Raw genomic sequence first — 22,574 nt, 5'->3', positions numbered from 1 at the left:
TACAGAAATGCGCTGCAAATACTCACAACACAACCAAATACAGAAACGCGCTGCAAATACTCACAACGCAACCAAATACAGAAATGCGCTGCAAATACTCACAACACAACCAAATACAGAAAAGTGCTGCAAATACAACGTAAACAAATACAGAAACAAGCCGCAAATTCTCACAATGCAACCAAATACAGAAATGCGCTGCAAATACTCACAACGCAACCAAATACAGAAACGCGCTGCAAATACTCACAAGACAAAAAAATACAGAAACGCGCTGCAAATACTCACAACACAACCAAATACAGAAACGCGCTGCAAATACTCACAGCGCAACCAAATACAGAAATACGCTGCAAATACTCACAACACAACCAAATACAGAAAAGTGCTGCAAATACTCACAACACAACCAAATACAGAATTGCACTGCAAATACTCACAACACAACCAAATACAGAAACGTGTTGCAAATACTCACAACGCAACAAAATACAGAAACATGTTGCAAATATACTCACAATGCAACCAAATACAGAAAAGTGCTGCAAATACAACGCAAACAAATACAGAAACACGCGGCAAATACTCTCAACAAAACCAAATACAGAAACGTGTTGCAAATACTCACAACACAACCACATACATAATCGCACTGCAAATACTCACAACACAACCAAATACAGAAATGCGCTGCAAATACTCACAACACAACCAAATACAGAAAAGTGCTGCAAATACAACGCAAACAAATACAGAAACAAGCCGCAAATACTAACAACGCAACCAAATACAGAATTGCACTGCAAATACTCACAACACAACCAAATACAGAAACGTGTTGCAAATACTCACAACGCAACAAAATACAGAAACATGTTGCAAATATACTCACAATGCAACCAAATACAGAAAAGTGCTGCAAATACAACGCAAACAAATACAGAAACACGCGGCAAATACTCTCAACAAAACCAAATACAGAAACGTGTTGCAAATACTCACAACACAACCACATACATAATCGCACTGCAAATACTCACAACACAACCAAATACAGAAAAGTGCTGCAAATACAACACAAACAAATACAGAAACGCGCTGCAAATACTCACGACACAACCAAATACAGAAACGTGTTGCAAATACTCACAACGCAACCAAATACAGAAACATGTTGCAAATATACTCACAACGCAACCAAATACAGAAAAGTGCTGCAAATACAACGCAAACAAATACAGAAACATGCGGCAAATACTCACAACACAACCAAATACAGAAACGTGTTGCAAATATACTCACAATGCAACCACATACAGAAACGTGCTGCAAATAGCAAAGACCACAACGGAAATGTTTCAAGGGGACCTCAACAAGTGACAAACCTGGCAGGGACATGCTTATTGTTCAATGTCTACTCATCAGTGGCATTGTCGAAGACCTGAAAGGTGAGTTTTTTGTTTGTTTTAACATTCTGATCGTACGTGCATTGTGAGTATTTGCAGAGTGTTTCTGTATTTGGTTGCGCTGTATTTGCAGTGTGTTGCTGTATGTGGTTTCGTTGTGAGTATTTGCAGTGTGTTTCTGTATTTGGTTGTGTTGTGACTACACACAGCACGTGTGTAGTCAAACTGATAAAGATGTTTTCTTAATTTGCTGGTGATTTTTCTATTTGCATGTGTTTTCTTCAGTTGCAGAGCTCTTTCAGCCACCATAATAAATTGCTGTTATAATTATTATTATTTTTTAGAGTATTATTTTCTGTCAATTACATGGCTGGTCATGTGATGACAGCATGGCGGTGCCCATTAGGGGGCGACCCTCTCCGTGTAGAATAAAACAGCTTTTCGCTATGATTGTCTTCTCATGTGAGTGTAGGCCTACAATGATTTTTGTGTGTGTGTGTGTGTGTGTAAAGCTTTAGCAAAAATACCTTTAATAATACTCAAATAATACAATCTTTAGTTTTCTTTCCTTTATTAATAGGCTACCCCTATATTCTTAACATTATATCTCTGCTGTCTACATAATTATTGAATGGCGTCTATTGAGCTTATTAAACTTCTTAAACAAATGAACTTGATTCTGACTCTGAAGTGTGAGTATAACAGCTTTTTCATGTTTACCACCCGAGTGCATCACAGGAATGATAAAACTGGAGTTCCCCCTCAACGCTGATGAGAAGAACGATCCGGCTGGTGGTCTTCTGTTGTCATGAGAGGATCTGCATTCACGCTTACCGTGGACTGTGGAGGAGGAGAGGGGGCTGGACAGGGAGGGTGAGAATGAGCCTATCTTCCCCAGTGCACTTTGCAGTCAGTCTGAAAGGGGAGGGGGGAAGGAGGGGGCAGCGTTCGCTGCTGGATCGCTTATCTGAGATCTCAAAGTCCGCCTTTCGCCCGTGCGCTCTCCCCTCTCCGCGGACCTGCCATGGATGTTACTCCTGGATATGCATTCTTCATTATTTTACTTCACTTTCAGCACGCAGATACTCTTTACATCGCCAACAGTATAGGTACGTGGAGAGGTTTTTATTGTCAGTACTGGTCACGGTTAGGCTACTTTATGCAGGAGATACGGATCTGTTCAGATGTCCAGCTTTATGAAGCAGCAACTCCTGTTTCAGCAACTTATACTTTTATAAAGATGAATGAGGTATAGAAAGAATTTTGCTGTCAGCTACGTTTTCCTTGAATTTGAGTGTCTGGAACTTTTATGACATCTAAACCGAAAGATCTCTAACTTTTGTTACAGTAAAAAGAACGTCATAATACAGTATATGCATTTTATTATATTTACGCTTAACGCGTTGATTGGGAAAGTCAAATGAAGCGCAGAAATCCATGCTACCTGTCAATAATGTAAAACAGCTGATGGATCTAGTGTCTTCTGCTTGAAATAACTGTCGCAAAATGCCGACATTACTGTCAAAATGAGTACACAGAAGAGTAAATTAGACAGAAGAACCATACACATTACTTTACTGTCAAATTAGCTCAGCCAAATCATATTATAGTGTTTACTTTGTAAGCTGCTCTTTCCTGGTGAAGTGAAGGACACTTATGCATAGGATGCATAAACAGAGCAGCCAAATGTGTTGCTACCTCTCTCATCAGTATGAAAGGAATGCATGACACATTGCAAGAGAGAATGGGGTAATATTTGTATACCCCTTATTCTTAAAAAAAAAAAAAAAAAAACCTACACAATTTTTGTCATGTGACTGTATAGATAGGTATTAGTCATATTCAGCTGCACATTAGAAAAGTGATGAGTAGCCTATTTTTTTATGCTAAAAAAGCTGATTTTTTTTGCATGTGTGAATTAATTTCATGACAGTCATACTGTCAAAGAAAATCTATTCAGCTCTAAAAATGTACATATGTACATTTTGGAGAATTGCAAATTTGCCTCTTTTTTTTCCCCCTGTGGGTGTGAGTCAGATGCTTTTGGGTAAGCTGTGTCACAGACTGAACTAGTGATCTGAATTCAGGAATACTAATAAAAGTGAGGACCAAATTACTTTAAATAATCTGAGTCCGATAAATAAATAAATAATAAAAAAAGAAAAAAAAATTATATTGTTAATAATGTGCAGCAAAACACCACTTTGGAATCCAAATATTGGTATTATTATTGTTATAATTATTATTATTATTATTATTATTATGCTTGTACAAATAAGTAATGTTCATACTTTTAATTAAAATCAGAAATGATTTTTTTTTGGCATTTACTCAACCTGCCTGTTGATATGACACAGCTTACCCCTAACTTGTGTCGCCTAACCACTTTTTTTTCGATGGCCCTATGATATAAGTGATAGCCTTCCATAGATTTTTTTGTTAACCTTTAATAAGAAAAATATTTTAAAGATGGTATTTTAAAGGGTTAGTTCACCCAAAAATTTTTGTCATTAATTACTCACCCTCATGTCTTTCCAAACCCGTAAGACTTTCGTTCATCTTTGGAACACAAATTAAGATATTTTTGATAAAATCCGATGGCTCAGTGAGGCCTCCATTGACAGCAAGATAATTAACACTTTCAATGCCCAGAAAGCTACTAAAGACGTATTTAAAACAATTCATGTGACAGTGGTTCAACCTTAATGTTATGAAGCGACAAGAATACTTTTTGTGTGCCAAAAAAACAAACAAAATAACGACTTTATTCAACAATCTAGTGATGGGCAAATGCTTTATGAAGCTTTGAAGCTTTGCGAATCTTTTGTTTCGAATCAGTGGTTCGGAGCGCGTATCAAACTGCCAAAGTCACGCCCCCCCAGTGGTGAACCACTGAAATTTTGAAATACTTATGACTTAATGAAGCCTAATTTACTGAAATCACATGACTTTGGCGGTTTGATACACGCTCCAAACCACTGATTTGAAACAAAAGATTCGTAAAGCTTCGAAGCTTCATAAAGCAGTGTTTTGAAATCGCCCATCACTAGATGTTGTTAAATAAAGTCGTTATTTTGATTTTTTAGAGCACAAAAAGTATTCTCGTCGCTTCATAATATTAAGGTTGAACCACTGTAGTCACATGAACTGTTTTAAATATGTCTTTAGTAGCTTTCTGGGCATCTGAAAGTGTTAATTATCTTACTGGCAATGGAGGCCTCACTGAGCCATCGGATTTTATCAAAAATATCTTAATTTGTGTTCTGAAGATGAACAAAGGTCTTATTGGTGTGGAACGACATGAGGGTGAGAAATTAATGAGATAATTTTAATTTTGAGTGAACTAACCCTTTAAATAGGCTACACAATTTTCATGTGTTTGGACAGCTGTGTAAGCATTGCAGCTGATTTAGAGATTGGATGAGTTTTGACTGTTGCTGGAAGCTTCTGGTGTGGACTGTGAAATCTACTGACTTCGTGTTTGCGTGCACATTTGAATGTTTGTAACTGTGTGCGTGCCCCTGGCAGATTCCCTGCAGCATGTCCTGAGGGAGTACGGGCTAGTGAGGCCGGTGAGCGTGGATGCAGACGGACGCTTCCTCTCCCACGCCATCTCTGCCAGCCGGTTGAGTGGGCAGGGGTCCCACCGGCGCAGGAGGAGGCAGGCCAATCAGCATGAAGAGGCCAATGAGGAGACGAACTCTGAGCAGGACCACCTGAGGCACAAGGAGACACTCTTTTATAACGTCACTGTTTTCGGACAGGAGTTTCACCTTCGCCTCAGGCTAAATTCCAGGCTCGTGGCCCCAGGAGCCAAAGTGGAGTGGCTTGAGGACGATAACCAAACACACTCTGAGCCCTTGTTGCCCAGTGACTGTTTATATGTGGGTTATGTTACCAATGTGCAGGATACATCAGTGGCTATCAGCAATTGCGATGGCCTGGTAAGTTCTTTGCTCTATTATATAAAACATTACTGCATGATGTTCATCTAGTGGAATGTGGGTTAATGACAATACAAATTAAAAATACAATTCATACATTTAAATGCATTTTAAAATTGGGGGGCTACCGGTCAAAAGTTTTGAAAAACCCCCAAAAACAAACATTTTTAAAAAAATTCTTTTAAAAGAAGTCTCATATGTTCACCAACGCTGCATTTATTTGATTAAAATACAGTAAAAATAATAATATTGTAATATTTTCATTTAATATAACTGTTTTCTATTTTAATATATTTTAAAATGTAATTTATTCCTGTGAATTTTCAGCATCATTACTCCTTCAGTCACATGATCCTTCAGAAATTATTCTAATATGCTGATTTACTGCTCAAGAAACATTTCTTATTATTTTTCAATGTTAAAAACAGTTGTGCTGCTTAATATTTTTGTGGAAACCGCAATTTTTTTTTTTTTTTCCAGGATTCTTTGATTAATTTAAAAATAGAAATCTTTTGTAACATTCTAAATGTCTTTCCTGTCACTTTAGGTCAATTTAATTCATTCTTGATGAATACAAGTATTAATTTCTTTTTTCTTTTTGTTTAATCTTACTTACCCCAAACATTTTATTGGCAATGTATCACAGTTTTCACAAAAATATTAAGCAGCAAAAACTCCACGAAAAAGAAAAGTTTCTTGAGCACCAAATCAGCATATTAGAATAATTTTTGAAGGATCATGTGACAGTGAAGACTGGAGTAATGACTATTAGTTTTAGTCAAATAAATGCAGCCTTGGTGAGCCTAAGGGACATATTATGAATTATTTTATAAATATATATTTTATTAAGAATTCATGATATTTGTTTTAAAAAATACTAAAAAAATATTTAAAAGCTTACCTGAAAATAACGATTAAGATTATACTCAAATGTATTCAAGAAAAATGTATTTTTTACTTGATTACACGACATGATATTTTTAGAGTAATCATATATATATTATATTTAGTTTTATTGAAAATGACATAGCTTATCGAAATCAATTTCTAAGGACGTGGCATGTGTGTTTTAAACTACAAAAAATGATTTTCTTTATCAGACTTTTATGGCATTTGCTCATGTACAAATAGAGCACTGTGCTTTTAGTGAAAGCTGCAAAGGTAGTAATGATTCAGATTAGTTGTATACTGTCTTAACCGCTGTTATCTGTGTTGAAGAGGCTATTTAGCGACTTTGCTATTGGATGTCCGCCAGAGGTCCTTCCTGCCGGGTTTCTGTGCATGCTTGAGCGCTGACTGGCATGGTTAATGCTACTGAAAGAAGGCTACCAGTCGCAACTTATTGACATCACAAGAAAAGCTGCTGCGTGTGTGCTGTACATTGTGTTTATATACCAAATAACATCACTTTACAGAGGAACAACATTGAGTATTTGCTGCCATTCTCCACCGTCAAACAGTTCTCCTCACAAATCGCCCCTTGAAAAGCTATTTGGCCTTGGCTGTTGTCCATGAATTAGAGATCGACATAGATATTATTCATGTGTTTATATCTTGGATGAAATTGAAGGAATTCCCATACCCTTCGGTGGTTTGAATGTGGTAGAGATGGGTTGAAAAGTGATTCTTTTTTTAAACACAGTTCAGCTTGGGTTCTTAAAGGCTAACATTGTAACATCAGATGCCTCACTTTTAAAAATGCAAAATTACTGTCCTAAATGGCTTTACATCCACATTGGTGATTAGTGTGCCCCAATTGTCTAGTTTGGACTTCACAATGGGCTACTACCAGGGCTTGACATTAACTTTTTTGCTTAACAGCCACTGTGGCTAGTGGTTTTCCTAAGTTACTAACCACTCAGCATTTTAACTGGCCACAATTTTGATCATGGGGGAAATGAAATGGAGAAAATTTAGTACTGAGACAGAGGCAGCTTTATGCGTGCGCTTTTTGGGTGTGAGCACAAAATCTGCAGGAATTAGTAAAATTATGCACAATAAGTGCAATCGCACGCTAAAATTCAAGCCCTGTAACACCAACAATATTCAGCCGAAGCAAGTAAAATTAATGAGTGAGGGGAGGCGGGTTTGTGTGTCAATTCGCTGTCAGAGAGCGAGAAAGCGCAGCTGCTATTGTGTATCTATTCTGTGGGAAATGAGTATTGGAAGCGTTTTAGGTATTTCAGTACTATCGATATGTATTTAAAAAAATCTATATTTTTGACAACACTAAATTGCACTTAGTTTATTATTTCAGATGTCTTTTTAAAAGACTACAATTGAAAAATGTATATATTACATATTTAATTCAACTCGCCAAAATGGCTAGTAAGAGTGACTGCGTTACACGCCACTGCTGAAATCCACCCGAATTTGACGGGTTGGCAGATTGGCGGGTGTTAATGTCAAGCCCTGGCTACTACCCAAAGGCTAAGGGAAGTATAGGGCCATTGAGTTTTAGAGTTCAAATCTTTTTGTTTGCTATTTTTAATTGGCAGCGGCTATTTGCACTAAGTGCAAATAGTGGTAGATGCTATTCACATTAAGTGTAAACAGCAATTAGATGTGAAAATATCATATTTTTTTTAGCAACAGATACTTACACTAAAGGCCCCGATATACTCCAAATGAAATCGAAGAACGAACTGATGTGATGTAATTTCAAACAAAATCAGGCCAAAATGAAGTTCGTTTTGTGTTCGTTTTGGGAGTTCGAAACGTTTTGCCAAAGCGAACTCTCAGGAAAAGTTTGCTCCAGCTGCGAAACACCTTCGTACTACCTTTGGTCCGTGACTATAACGTAATAGGAGGTGTGCTCTGAGGCTCCGCCTTCTTTCACGTGGAATGCTTCTCTGACTCATTTCATCTGTTGAGTTCGTTGAGGTAAGATCTCCGCGGGTGAAAACATGAACACACTGGATAGTTGTGCTTCTGATGAAGTGAGACACTAACTTGAACTTTGACTGAACTTTGTACAGCTATTTGCCTTAAATGTACACTAAGTGAAAATAGCAATATATTCTATTTACACTATGTGAAAAGAGCGATAGATTCTATTTACACCATGTAAAAGTATCAGTTCTTTGCAACAAAAGTAAATAGTAATCAGATGCTATCTATACTTTATATTGGCAGATACTATTTGCACCTCAGTATGTTTGTACATTAACAGGATGCAATAATATTATAGAGTATAAATGATTATATTTATTACAATTATTAAATGAACGCTGCCTTATTGGGAGAATAAAAACCCTCCCTACACCTTCCCTTAACCTTACCCAATAAACACTTTTAATATTATTAAACACTCGTTAGGCAATTTATTTCCACTTTTAGAACATTATTTTTATTTTTATTGAAAATAAATGCCTTTCTGATGTGATATGTGATGGGAAAATGGTAAAGAGCGAGCCCAGCAAAAGGCGGATTCGAACCCTGGTTGATCGCGTTAAAAGCCAGATCTGCAAGCCTTACTTGCTACTGATGCACCACTGAAGACATTGAATTCCCTCTGTATTTTTTTAAACTTGAGTGGCCCAACCATACATTGTTGGGTGGATCTAGTGTAAATAGCGTTTGCCAACAATGGACACTATTGGCACTTAGTGTGAATAGACACTCCATTTTTAATTTAGCATTCAAACAAGATGACAACACAAAAAATATATTTTGTAAAATGAACAGTGCTGTTTTGGACTCCATTTAGTATATATAGACAAAAACAGTTATTTAAAAGATTTTATTTTGTGTTCCACAGAAGAAGCTTACAGGTTTGGAACAACATGAAAGTTATCATTTACTCTCCCTCATTTTTTGGTGAACTAACACTTTAAGGATTTTATGGTAACCTGAAATCCTGTAATTACCAAAAAGATAGTAGATTGAATGGAAACTGGCTTTCAGAATAGAGGGAGCAGCTTATTTCTGTTGCTTTCAGTGATGGATACAGTAGCCCTCCACTGTCTGTACTTGTAACTTTGTGGCGTTCCTCACGCGGAGGGTGTTACATTTCTGTGCCTGGAGCACGTGGAGTTTAGAGCATGTCTGGGCAGCATCGGAAAACACTCTGGAGTGACCTCACAAGTACAAGCCCCTGCTCCTCCGTCACTGCAGGCTGAAAGGAGGGGTAACAGTAGCCCTGCAGTGAACTCGCAGACACGTACAGCACCACAGGAGAGCAGGGCCTGGCTTTTAGTCGATGTAGAGTGGATTTCTGGATTATTCCATTTGACCCACAGGGTTGTTACTCCGGAGACAGAATCTGAAGGGAAACAGTCACCTTTTTAGATTCCTCATAAAAGAGTAAAAGGAATTTAATGCTGCATTTGGGGAGAACTTCCCTACCCTTAAGCTAAATGCAGTCTAATTCAGCAGATCCGCTTTTCACCGGTAATTGTGTTATTCTTAGACACTTTTTTTTGCACATTCAGGGGCGAATTGACTAAAAAGTTTCACCATTGGCATGCAGTATTTCAGCACAAAAACTTCCTATACACAAAACTAAGCACTATTTGCTGGGTGCCATTAATGTTATGCTGTTATTGCTAGAGAAATGTAGGCGCTAAACAGAATTTTATTAAAAGAGACGTTTATATTCATTTTCGATCAATCATGGCAGCAGTAATTCATCAAATAACGGTCAAATGATGGAGAACACCAATATATACACAGGGGAGTAGTATAGTCAAGCATATTTTAATCAGTTAAAAGAGTCAAATCAGGCATCTGGATCGCAGTAGTAAAGGCCACACAGTCCCAGTAAACTATGTCAGATTGTGGAAGTGTGCTGTATCCTCCACAACAGAGCTGCAGGATGGGGAACATACTTCATTCAAATTGTGTTCCACAGTAAATTTGGACCTTTTTTGTGTAATTCCTTTATCAAATCAAGTGTTAAATCCATGCAGACAGCAAATAAGTGCAACTAAATGACACTATCAGTAGACTCCAATCTTTCTTAGTGAATTCTAGTCCTCAGATTGAACAGCAAAATCTTTGTTTTACAATATTACATTCAATGACACTTTCAAAGCATGTGACCTCACAACCTAACTGCTTTTGATGCAGACTGCATACTCAGTTCCATGCATATTTAATGTCCCTCACATACGCACGCACAAACACACACGCCTAATTCTTACATAATAGGAGTTTGTGGAAGAAAAGAATTATGTAATTCCAGGGGCTAAGAATGGATTTTATGGAGATTAAGGTACACTGACCTTTCTTAACTAATAGATAATCAATTATATGGATATTAATTTTATACATGTCCAAATTCTCCTTTCTTTTTTTATTGTGGTAGAATTCAAGTCAAGAGCAAAGGCTGACCTTATGGGGGTTGTTTCTGAAGTGTGCAAAAGTAACTTTTTAAGGTCCATAATTTTATACTGAAATTTAAATGTTTTCTTACCAGCCATGAAACTGTGTTTTGCATAATTTTCCAGTAAAAATATATATTTTTGTCCTCATGAAAATGGAATAATATTACCATGTTTGTGGTAAAAAAAAAGTGTGTGTGATTTTTGTCACTTGCAACATCACTATTAAAAGGGGTTAGTTCACCCAAAAATGAAAATTCTGTCATTAATTACTGACCCTCATGTCATTGCACATCCGTAAGACCTTCGTTCATCTTCAGAACACAAATTAAGATACTTTTGATGAAATCCGAGAGGTATATTCTCGTCCAGTTCAAGGTCCAGAAAGGTACTAAAGACATTGTTGAAAAAAAAGTCAACGTGACTGCAGTGGTTCAACCTTAATTTTATGAAGCGACGAGAATAGTTTTTGTGCGCAAAAACAAAACAAAAATAACGGCTTTATTCAACAATATCTTCTCTTGTGTCATTCTCCTACGCTGTTTACATTCAGAGATTCCAGGTTCTACGTCAGAACACTGACTCATTATTGTCCGGCTCCTGCATCAGCATCACACGCATACGTCGTGCTGCTCATGTGATCAGCTTTGGCCAATACTGAGCCAATACTGTGCTTACTGCAACAACTACGTAAAGATAATGACAGGGAAGAGAAGAGATAACGTTGACTCTTTTAACGATGTCTTTAGTACCTTTCTGGACCTTGAAAGTGTCGGTTAAATTGCTGTCTATGGACGAGTCATATACCTCTTGGATTTCATCAAAAATATCTTCATTTGTGTTCCGAAGATGAACGAAGGGGACATGAGGGTGAGTAAATGACAGAATTTTTATTTTTGGGTGAACTAACCCTTTAAGAATGATAACATTAATAGAGAAACACGTGATACATTTTTCACATCTTCGCAATTTAAAAAGCATTGGGCACCAGCACCCTGAACTATGCCTATTGTCAAGAGGGCTCCATTCTTCTCCTGGAAATCTACAGTACATTCCTGCTGAGTTTAGTCTTAACCACTGCAACACCTGCCTGCAATTTTCAAGCGAGACTGTCAGGTGTGTTTGTTTAGAGTTGGAACTAAACTCTGCAGGAAGGCAGATCTCTAGGATCAGGAGTGATCTCTTCCTCTGGCCCCTTCTGCCCCTGAGCAAAACACTTAACCTCTGTCTGCTGGGGGTGCAGGGTCAAACTACAAGCAGTTGGCGTGACAAGACAACATTCCTCTATAGGCTCTTCATAAACATTCTTCCTAAAACAAAATATCCTTAAAGGGACAGTTCACCCAAAAATGAAAATGATCCCATGATTTACTCACCCTCAAACCATCCTAGGTGTATATGACTATCTTCTTTCAGATGAACACAATCAGAGTTATTTTAAAAAATATCGAATACACGAGTCTACTTCTGGGTGGAAGAATGAACTCTGACCTGACGCATGATGTATTGACGAACGCAGAAGGATAGAGCAAAACAAAACACCGGTCACGAATTAGAAGTCTAAAATGAGAATTTTTAAAGAGAAATGGCAGAGGATTTCAATATAAGAGAAGAGGAGCTTGAGTATGTTGCCCAGCCCTATTTGTTTGAACCGAGAGAGGCGTCTACTCTTACCTAAGTTACGCTACTCCTACATCCTACTTCATACGTCGGGTCAGAGGTCACTCTTCCGACCGAAACTCGACTTGCGTATGGCTGTTGCCGGAAGCCAGTTATTATAGTTTATAAAGTTTTAAATATGAATATTTTTCTTAGAAAAACCCATCAATTTGCTTCAGAAGCTCTTTATTAACCCCCTGGAGTCATATGGATTACTTTTATGATGGATGGATGCACTTTTTTGGGCTTCAAAATCTCGAGTGCCATTCACTACCATTACAAAGCTTGGAAGAGCCAGGATATTTTTTTAACATAACTCCGATTGTGTTCGTCTGAAAAAAGAGAGACCTATCCTATAGACCTAGGATGGCTTTAAGGTGAGTAAATCATGAGATAATTTTCATTTTTGGGTGAACTATCCCTTTAAGGAGGCTGTTGTGAGTGTATTTTTATTTGCTCAATTGCATAATTCCACAAACCTGTTGTAACAGTCCATAATTGGTACCAAACATTGGTATTGGCATTGGTGTCAGTGACTCATTTAATCTGTTTTCATTTGTGCTCTGTAACCTTATTTTACCCAAGCTTAGCTATGACAGCAAGGAATATGACTGTGTCCAAATGCAATATGGGATATTATAGGCATGGCGTGATACATATATGCTTTCTTCAAAATGTCTTTCAGTCAGATGTTACACAAACATCTGATCTGGATGTGGCTTGATACCCTTTTTAAGGTTTCTGACACAGCCTATGTTTCAATTCCTTGTCAACCAGATGGTCCATAAATATAATGACCATTTGGCTTCGTTTTTCATGTGTTACAATTAGAACCAGGTTATGTGAATAGCTGAACGTTGACGTGTTTAACCACTATGGCACCGTACCTTCACACCAAGAACTAGAACTATAACGATAACTGTAATTCTAATTCTATGAGAATAGAGAGGTCCACACCACAACTATAACGATAACGACACAATATCATTGGAATCACAGTAACACTTTACAATAAGGTCCCGTTAGTTTATGTTAAAGGCTTTGACTAACATTAACAATGAACAATACATTTGTAACAGTATTTATTCATTTGTTAACATTAGTCCATAGAAATACAACTGTTAATTGCCAAAAAAAAAAAAAAAAAATTCACAGTGTTTACACTTCTGGTAAGTCAACCTACGAAAAGAGAATTGTCTCTGCATATTAAAGTAGGATACAGTAGGATTTTAACATCAAAAAATGTACACAACAGACCTTTTTTTGTTAAAGTTCCCAAAATTGAAAATTCTGTCATCATTTTTTTACCCTCATGTTGTTCCAAACCCATAAGACTTTAAAAATGGAAAAATTTAAGATATTTTTACTGAAACCTGAGAGTTTTCTGTCCCTCCACTGAAAGTTCAGGTAACCATGGTTTAATCCAAGTCTTGTGAAGAGACACAATCACTTTATATGATGAACAGATTTAATTTAGGCTTTTATTTACATCTAAACAATGATCAACACATATAGCCTACATAGATTGGATCACATATAGGAAAACACGAAAATTCAAATGTGCGTGTGTTGATTTGCGAAAAGTAATGAGGTTTGTTCTAGCGTGTGACGCACATACTAGTTTCCATGTTGTGTGTTTACTTGTGAATAATTAAATCTGTTTATCATATGAAGTAATTGTATTTCTTCACAAGACTTGGATTAAACTGCTTGATTCATATGGATTCATTTTACTATGCCTTTATGACATTTTTGGATCTTCTAAGTTTTGGTTAGACCTGGACTTTCAATGGAGAGACAAAAATATCTCAGGTTTCAATGAAAATATCTTGATTTGTGTTTCGAAGATTAACCAAAGTCTTATGGGTTTGGAATGACATGAGATTAAGTAAATGATGACAGAATTTTCATTTTTGGGTGGACTAACCCTTTAAACCCACTTCCTGTTTGTAACTATAATCTAAACAAGGAGAGCAAAGAATAAGTCTCATTGTGTCCTCACTGACACGCTCATGTTCTTTCTAGAGCAGAGGATGGAGCTCAGAGCTCATTGGTGCAGAGCCTGTCGTGGAGCTCAGTAGGGCAGTTGCGCGCTGTGAGGTCCGAACCCCTGCTAAGTGTGAAGTGAGTGGGAGGTGCACCGTGAGCTTGTGCCTTAGTTCTCCAGCAGGGGCACAAGCTGTTGCTGCAGCTAAAGCTAGTTTGTAGCAGGAAGCCTGAAATTAGCAGGATACTCCTACTCAATGAGACTTAGCACAATATACAAGGGGATTATTTGGGCTTGTGGATAAGTAAGGTGTGTCTTTAAAGGTGAAGCGTGTAATTTTAATATTCATTCTCTTATCCTGTAGTAATGTGCTAATGCATTCAAGGGTTGATTTCTCCTGAAAAGTGTAAACACTGTGACTTTGTGTTGCTTTCAAAACATTGCTTTGTTTGTTTGAGTCTCGTTTGTTTGATCTGCAAAGGCGGACATAGCAACATCTACTCAACCAGTAGTGTGAGTTTGGGGGTGGGACTATCTGTGTGGTTGACCAATGAAGTGCGGAAAGTGTTCTGTGAAACCTGTTGGTAACAATAATTATTTCTGTAATTTCGTTTGGTGATGAATTTGGCTCTGAAATCATCTTTTAGTGAGGGAAAGCCTCATGAATTGTCAGCTTACAATGTATTCCACTGCTGAGATATGAGACAGTTTGTTTCATTTTTTTGTAATTTTAACATCATTAGTCCAGCACATCAGGGAATACAGAAACATCTGGAATACTGAATGGAAATGAAAAGCCCCGTTTATGTAAACAAGCATCCAATTTCTCATTAGTTGGATTGCTGCTTGTTTGGCTTCTTGACTTAAGTCACCCACACATGCATGAATGTTTGTGTTACTCTTTGTTAGCAATAGTTCTCGATAGTCGACTAGTCACCCAACAACTGACTAATGAGGTCAACTAGGTAATCTAGATTTCTTATAATATTTTAATTAGTTTGATGATTATTTTAGCCATGGAGTGTTAATTGGTGAGCTGACTTTGTCCTGCACTAAAAATTTATATTTAAAGGATTAGTTCAATTTAAAATGAAAATTATCCCAAGATTTACTCACCCTCAAGCCATCCTAGGTGTATATGACTTTCTTCTTTCTGATAAACATAATCAGAGTTATATTCATAAATATCCTGATGCATACAAGCTTTATAATGGCAGTGATGGCTGTATTCAACTTATGGAAAAAAGCTTAACTGACGTCACGTTTTATGATGGATAGATGCACTTTCTTGAACTTCATACTCGTTGGTCCTGTTCACTGCCATTATAAAGCTTGGATGCTTCAGGATATTTATTAATATAACTCCGATTGAGTTCGTCAGAAAGAATAAAGTCATATACACCTAGGATGGCTTGAAGGTGAGTAAAGCTTGGGGTAATTTTCATTTTAAAGTGAACTAATCCTTTAAGGTAAAAAAAAAAAAAAAAATGGTGGTTGAATGAACATTTTTACAATGTGTTTGACCATTTGTATTGTAAACTCTCTTTGTAAAGTAGTATCTTTGAATTAATTTCTGTTAAAACACTGCTGCTACAGCCAGACACTACACATTCACACTGAAGTCTTTGGCTATTGTGTTGTCTTTACAACTTTCCATTCCTTTGTGCTCTGTCTAGCTGATGTTGAATGCAAGAACTTGTATAATGGAAACACTTCCTAATAAACCAGCCTAAAGCAGCGCTACAATTGGGTTGAGGAAGTAAAAATCCCATCGACTTTCTCCATAGAGAAATTGTTCCTTAAAAAATAACATGTAAATCTTTTAAAACAGACCTACTATGAGCTCTGAGATTAAGTAACGGTATATTGCAAATTATAAAATGGTTAGTTCCTGTCCTTGATTCTGATTGATCAATAGCTGTGTTTTATTCATGATAAAACATGGCTATGACCACTTCACCCAACGGAAGCTTACTGTATCATGTAGAAGAGTATTGTCAGAAAGAGATAGAGTGAGCGAGTGTATTACCTGCATTCAGATTTAGCATTTTCCTTCAGGTCAGTCCTATGTTCATAATAAAAAATCTGTTTAAATGTCCGATGTATTATCTTGTCCTTTTAACAGTTAAGGGGTTTTCCCGTGACTGACAGCGCTAGTCAAAGCATTTGTCAGTTGCGTCTTGTTCCGAGTTCACAACAGTTCAGTCTTTTCAATGTAAAAGTCTTCGCTACTGACTGACACACTCATAAAGACAGTCTATGCTACCATCTAATGGCGTAATAATGTAACTTCTGTTGCCATTCACAGTCAGGGACTATTTTTTCCGGCGGAAGGAAGGCTTTTAGTGAAAGTTTACTTCATGAAAGTTGCATTGATACATATTTTTGGCTTTAATATTTGTATTGTGTGGTAACCATTTTATAAAAGCAATAAGGTACTCGAGGCTAGTGCTGTATCGTGAATAAGTCACGGCTGAAGGGGTTGCAGGCAACAACGCCCTTCAGCTGTGACTTATTCACAATACAGCACAGCCTCTTTTACCTTATTGCTTACCTAAAAAATGTGCCGAGTTTTGGATGAAAAAAAATAGCCGAATTTCTGATAAAGAACAGTGTCTTAAATCCTGCAATCAGAAACACCCACAAAAAGAGCTCATTAGTGAACTCCCACTCCCAATAAGCACTCTAAAAGAGATATGGTCTCAGCCTGTAATTATTTAAAGGAACACTCCACTTTTTTTTGAAAATAGGCTCATTTTCCAGCTCCCCTAGAGTTAAACAGTTGAGTTTGACCGTTTTCGAATCCATTCAGCCGAATCCATTCACAGACGCTGCGTAATATCATTGCGCCTGCTGCAGCCATGGTACGGCAGCAAAGTTCCTTGATCATTACGCCGGAATGACAGTATAGTTCCTAGTCATATCGGCCTAGAAAATCGCAACTTTTAATTTTCCTTCGGTCTTAGTACACGATGTAACTACAGAAGAGTCAAGTTTTATATAGGAAAAATATTGAAACTCTTTGGTCATTTTTTAACGAGATGCTAACTATGCTAAGCTAATCAGATTCAATGAACTATGCTAAGCTATGCTAAAAGTGGTACCGCCAGACCCGGAGATCGGCTGAATGGATTCGAAAACGGTAAAACTCAACTGTTTAACTCTAGGGGAGTTGGAAAATGTGGAGTAACAAAAAAAGTGGAGTGTTCCTTTAACTATTTTTCATCAAACCTCACATTTATTGCATTTTATACTCATAATGAATGTCTGTAAGTCAATGTTTTTATATTATACCGTTGTTTTTTACAACGTGAAAAATTTTTTACATTAAAAAACGTAACTTTTTTTACATCGTTATTCACAGACTGCATAGTTTATTGTTGCAATCTATTGCTCATGGCTTTCTTAACACTTGACTTCAAAAATATGTATATTTGCACATCATTGTATTTTGTGTTACTTGTGTGCATTTCTTGATTTCTTGGACTCCAGCAGTCATGTTCTGTGCCGATACAATCCTTTCTCTCCACCTTTGATGAAACTGAGCGTACATTACTCTGATTCAGGATCCAACCGATAGCCTTTAATCTTCTGAACACTCTCTTTTGATGTCAGGTTTGTTCAGTCTGGGTTTAGGCAGCATCATGAGAGCGGTGCAGAAGCTTAGAGCTGAGAGTCTCAAGTGACCTCTGAGCTGTCTCAAATGAATTGAAAAATGCTCCGAATGAGAAACCGGGTGGTGGTTTTTTTGGGGGCCATCTGTTAGACTTAAGCAGCAGGCCTTGGTGGCACTTTGCGGCATTTGTGTGTGTGTCATTGCACTGTGGCGGAGGATGAAAGAGGAGCACTAGTCAGGTGGGGTTGCTCCAGAAATCTCCTGGCACCTGTCGCCTGGGAATCTTTCGGAGTGCTTTGAGGATGTCATTAACATTCCAGCAGCAACGCTCTCCAAAACATAAAGTGGCGGAGAAAGAAAGAAATAAACAGTTTGCAAATTCCAGAGTGCACAGCTCAGTGTGCTGAAGTAACAGAACGGTTTAGAGGTACAAATGAAATCACTCAAGAGCTTTGGGCACGGGATTGACTGGGAGTTGCCTTCCAGATGGATGACAGCTCTCATTTCTGGAATGGCCTCTGTGCTTTTATTGTGAACCTCGCCTTAAGAGTCTTGTGATGTGGCAGCTGTGAAAGAGAGAGCAGGAGAGTGGTCTGGCCTGCTTCAGAGAAGTCTCCTGATACCTTAAACACACGCCTCTCCTTCCTGTGGAAGGAATAAGAGAGACTGAACTGACACACATGTGTTCAGGGATGACTGGGAAGAGAATCATAAGCCAGATAAGGAGTCCCTCCCTAAGGCTGTACTTACTTGAACTCATTGTGAGAAGCTCATATCTGAATTCCTCAAATTATTGGAGGACATTGAGGTTTGGGTTTGTTGGTTCATGGAGACAAAGAGGTGTTTCCCTTATTGCTTTGTTTCTAGCTCTCCCTCTGGCCCAGTTGTGCTGAATGTGTGCTACAGCACTGTTTTAAAGTGATATTTCTTGGCAGAGTTTCCAGTCGGCAAAAAAGCAGTATTTTTGCTTTGTTTTCCAGTTAAATTTACTTGAGAAGCAAATTGTTTGAGATTATGAGACTTTTTTTTTTTTTTTTTTTGAGAATACAAAAGCATGGGATTGGTAAGATCTAAACATCTTATGTTCATCATTTATTTGATCAAAAATACAGTAAAAACAGTATACTATTGTATCATACACATTTGGAAAGACATGAGGGTGAATAAATGATAAATGAAGTTTAATTTTTTTGTGTAAAATTTAGTTTTTCTTAATATTTTCATAGTATTTTTCTTAAAACAATAAATAATTCAACTTTTCTCAACATACATTCACAGAAAGCAATTGTAAATATTGTACACAGTCTTAAAAAATATAAATGGCAAGTGACAGTACATTTTGTCAGCCACTATGATTTCTATTTCCCCGCCCATACCTCATTGGACCGTAGTACCTGTCCTCATCAATCATGATTGAGGGGAGTGTGGAAATTTAGAAACAAATAATAAATGACAAAAGTTACACGAGGAAAATCATAAAAAGAAAATTGTCTGGTGAAGCATTACCGAAGTCTTGAAACTAAACAAGTTAAAGTATGTTCGGGTCATTGACGAATAAGGTTTTTAAAAGTGTAAAAAAAAAAAAAAAAACATAATGGAGATATAACTAATTTTGAAGATTTATTAAGTGTTAACAATGAGATTATGTGGTTTTTATAATCATTTAACACTGGTTTTGTCATTTTTTACAAGATGGACAAAATTTGTCACCAAAAAAGTCATTTAGTTTAACCAAAATTTCGGTTTTACCGATATTTTAGGAGGAGATATTTTCAAAAAATTCTAACAGGCTAGCTAGCTAGTTAGCTTGCTATCTAGCTAACAAAAGAACAATCAAACATTTTATATTTAGTGCAAGTTTTTTAAATATTACAACATTTTCCATGTTTTATAGCGGTTGTACCGAATGACCTGATGTTTCAGGACATGCGTATGAGCGAGTGAAAACATGAATTTTTCAAATAGTTAAAAGAGAGTTAGTTATTTTGCTTCACGTCCATGTGGTCCTTTGCAGGTGTCTGAACAATGGCACATCCTGTCACATGATATTGACCGCATGACTTGATCCAAAATGGCCCCTTTATATTGGTTCATTATATATCAATGAAATTCATTTTTCTGGACATTCTTTCTCATAACAAAGCAACGACTTCCACACATAATTTTAATACCATTTTGCACTGTTAATATGTGATGTTATAAAATCATTCCCAAATAAAAATATATACATTTATTACATTTTAAGATATTTTAATCACAAATTAAGTGGCTGTATTGGCCTTTGGATGGTTAAACCGAATGACCTTTTGACACTTCAAAATCTTTATAAAATACCTTTATATGTAGCAAAATATAATTAAAACCTTTTGGATTCGATAAAAGAGATTTAGGTGTACTACCTTACATACTTTGGATGTCATATCTTTGTTTTTTATTATTATTAAGGCCTTTGGACAAAAAAATGACCCTTCACGTCATTGACCCGTTCATAGTTTCGCGCTCTTTTTCCACAGTGCCAAGAAAGAGAACTGATCTAATTGGCTGTGTTTTGTGGTACATTGTGGTCCGTCACCCCATTTTCATGTTCTTATTGCATTGTGGTGTTATTCAAAGTTTTCAAAAGTTTCTACTGGACAAAAAAATACTTTTTTTTTTTTCCAAGTCAGGAGCGTTTTTGAACTAAAAGCCAAAAAAGATACAAAACTTAGTTAGACTACAAAGCCAGTGGGACTTAGATGAAAGCAGTGGAGCCCAATTTCCTTTTTAATACCTTGAAATATGACATCAGCTTCAGCCGTATTTGATTTTGGTTTTTGCTTGGGTTTGATTTCATCTCTTCTCAAAGGAAACGTCAAGGATTAACCTTGTTTTAACCGTGGAAGTGCAAGTGTGAGGTGAGTGTCAGTTTTTCCTTGTGTTCAGGAAAGAGAAAGGAGAAAGTCAATGAATTCCTTTCAGCTGATGATGTGGCGAAGAGCCTGTAACATGAGATCATGGTTTCAGTTACCGATAGGCCCATTGATAGAAAAGGTTTCCAGTGAGAGCTGACACTGAAAAGTTTTGAAAATGACAGATCTATGTGAAAAAAGGCAGATTTACAGTTAAATAGGTTGTTAGCTATTTGGCTGGACTAATGTTCTTAGGAAGCAACGCAGGAACTGGAAGTGCTGATTTCTAAAACTTGACCACTTTGGTATGTCCAGACCCCTGACAGGAAAAACTGTGCGTGTGTGAGGTCTGACCTGATTTATATACAGTGTGTGTTTGTGCACATGTGTGTAAATACTTTCCAGTACTTAGAACCCATCGTCACTGCTTCATCACATCAACATTCCTGCTGAACTCTTTGCCATAATTGGGGAATTCTGGCTTTTTTTCCTTCATCTGTCATCCTTTACTGGAACAAAAACCAAAAAATCTCCAAAGAAGTCCAGAGCTCTTCTTTTTCTCGGAGAGCTGCTCATATTCTCTGTCAGTTGTTTAAAGCGCAGAAGAGACGTCTGTATGAAATACACGCCAGCCATTGGACAGGCTGTGGAAAAGCAGTAGGTTTGGCTCAGGGAACGTTGTTGTCTTTGCCCAGCTCAGGAGATAAATGATCAGAAGGAACATGTAAGGCTGTGCCTCTCTCTGTGGAATTGCTATTCCACTTCACTGTGTGCCTGATCATGTACACTCAGGTTTCTGCTTTAAATCACAATTTAATAATCCTTGAGTAATCGGACATGCATCATTGGACTGGCGCAAAATACCACATGGGTAACAAAAACTAAAATTTACTTTAAAAAAAGATGAGATTATATAATTTTGAATAAAGGAACGGCTCACCACAAAATCAAAGTTTTGTGATCATTGACTGTTATCGTTCTTCTGCCTTGTCTTATTCAAAACCTTATTGACTTTCTTCAGCGAAACATAAAAAGGAAGGACAGTAAATGATGATAGTATTTTCATTTTTGGGAGAACTATCCCTTTAGAGGGGCCATTTTGTTTGCAGCCTTTTAGAATTATATACCATATCAGATGATATTAATGATTTTTTATCAATCGTTATTGGATATATATTGACCAATATTGGATATTTATTTGTACATTTCCTCTATTTTTTTTTCATACTGTTGTGATCATAACATGTGATGCCTAAATACACTTGATAACTTTGATTAGTCTTTAGTATTTGCTTTTTATTTATTAAAAGTACTAAAGAATTTTAATATCAACCATTTATCGGTTATCATACATAACATGAAAATAGTTGTCAGCTTATTGGTATTGGCCAGAATTTTAATGTTGTGCGTCTAATATTTGTCAAATACTTGTACGTTCTCATTTCCTTTATTTTCACATTTAGATAATCATGTCATCTAACACTCACAAAAAAGTTACTCAAAACATTCAAATATCTATATGATGTGGATAGAGGAGACAGATTTTAGATCAATCAGCTGTGTTGTCCCAAGAAAAACACACATGAGGAAGCTCATCATCATAAGTCTGACTGATCAAAGACCTCATATGTGCCTTGGCTTTGCTTAAAACGAAATGAATGAAAAACACTGCAAATGTTCTGTGAATGAAAACACGAGTCACTGCTTTTGTACAGCAGATATCCTTACAGTTCTTAGTAAAGCAAATCAT

The 22,574-nt window shown here is 36.9% G+C and overlaps 1 protein-coding gene across 1 annotated transcript in view; it reads left to right on the top strand.

Moving 5' to 3' along the window:
* The first annotated feature begins 2,320 nt into the window (after positions 1-2,320).
* The window catches only part of adamts2a (ADAM metallopeptidase with thrombospondin type 1 motif, 2a), an 89,688-nt gene continuing 69,434 nt past the window's right edge, over positions 2,321-22,574 (top strand). Inside the window, exons 1-2 of the mRNA XM_051876637.1 lie at positions 2,321-2,515; positions 4,935-5,350. Of these exons, the coding sequence (XP_051732597.1) occupies positions 2,431-2,515; positions 4,935-5,350 (501 nt within the window). The 5' untranslated portion in view covers positions 2,321-2,430. The remainder of the gene's footprint in view (positions 2,516-4,934; positions 5,351-22,574) is intronic.

The sequence above is a fragment of the Ctenopharyngodon idella genome, chromosome 21 (assembly GCF_019924925.1).
Source record: "Ctenopharyngodon idella isolate HZGC_01 chromosome 21, HZGC01, whole genome shotgun sequence".
NCBI classification, from domain to species: domain Eukaryota; kingdom Metazoa; phylum Chordata; class Actinopteri; order Cypriniformes; family Xenocyprididae; genus Ctenopharyngodon; species Ctenopharyngodon idella.
This window is presented reverse-complemented; position numbering and strand designations above follow the sequence as displayed.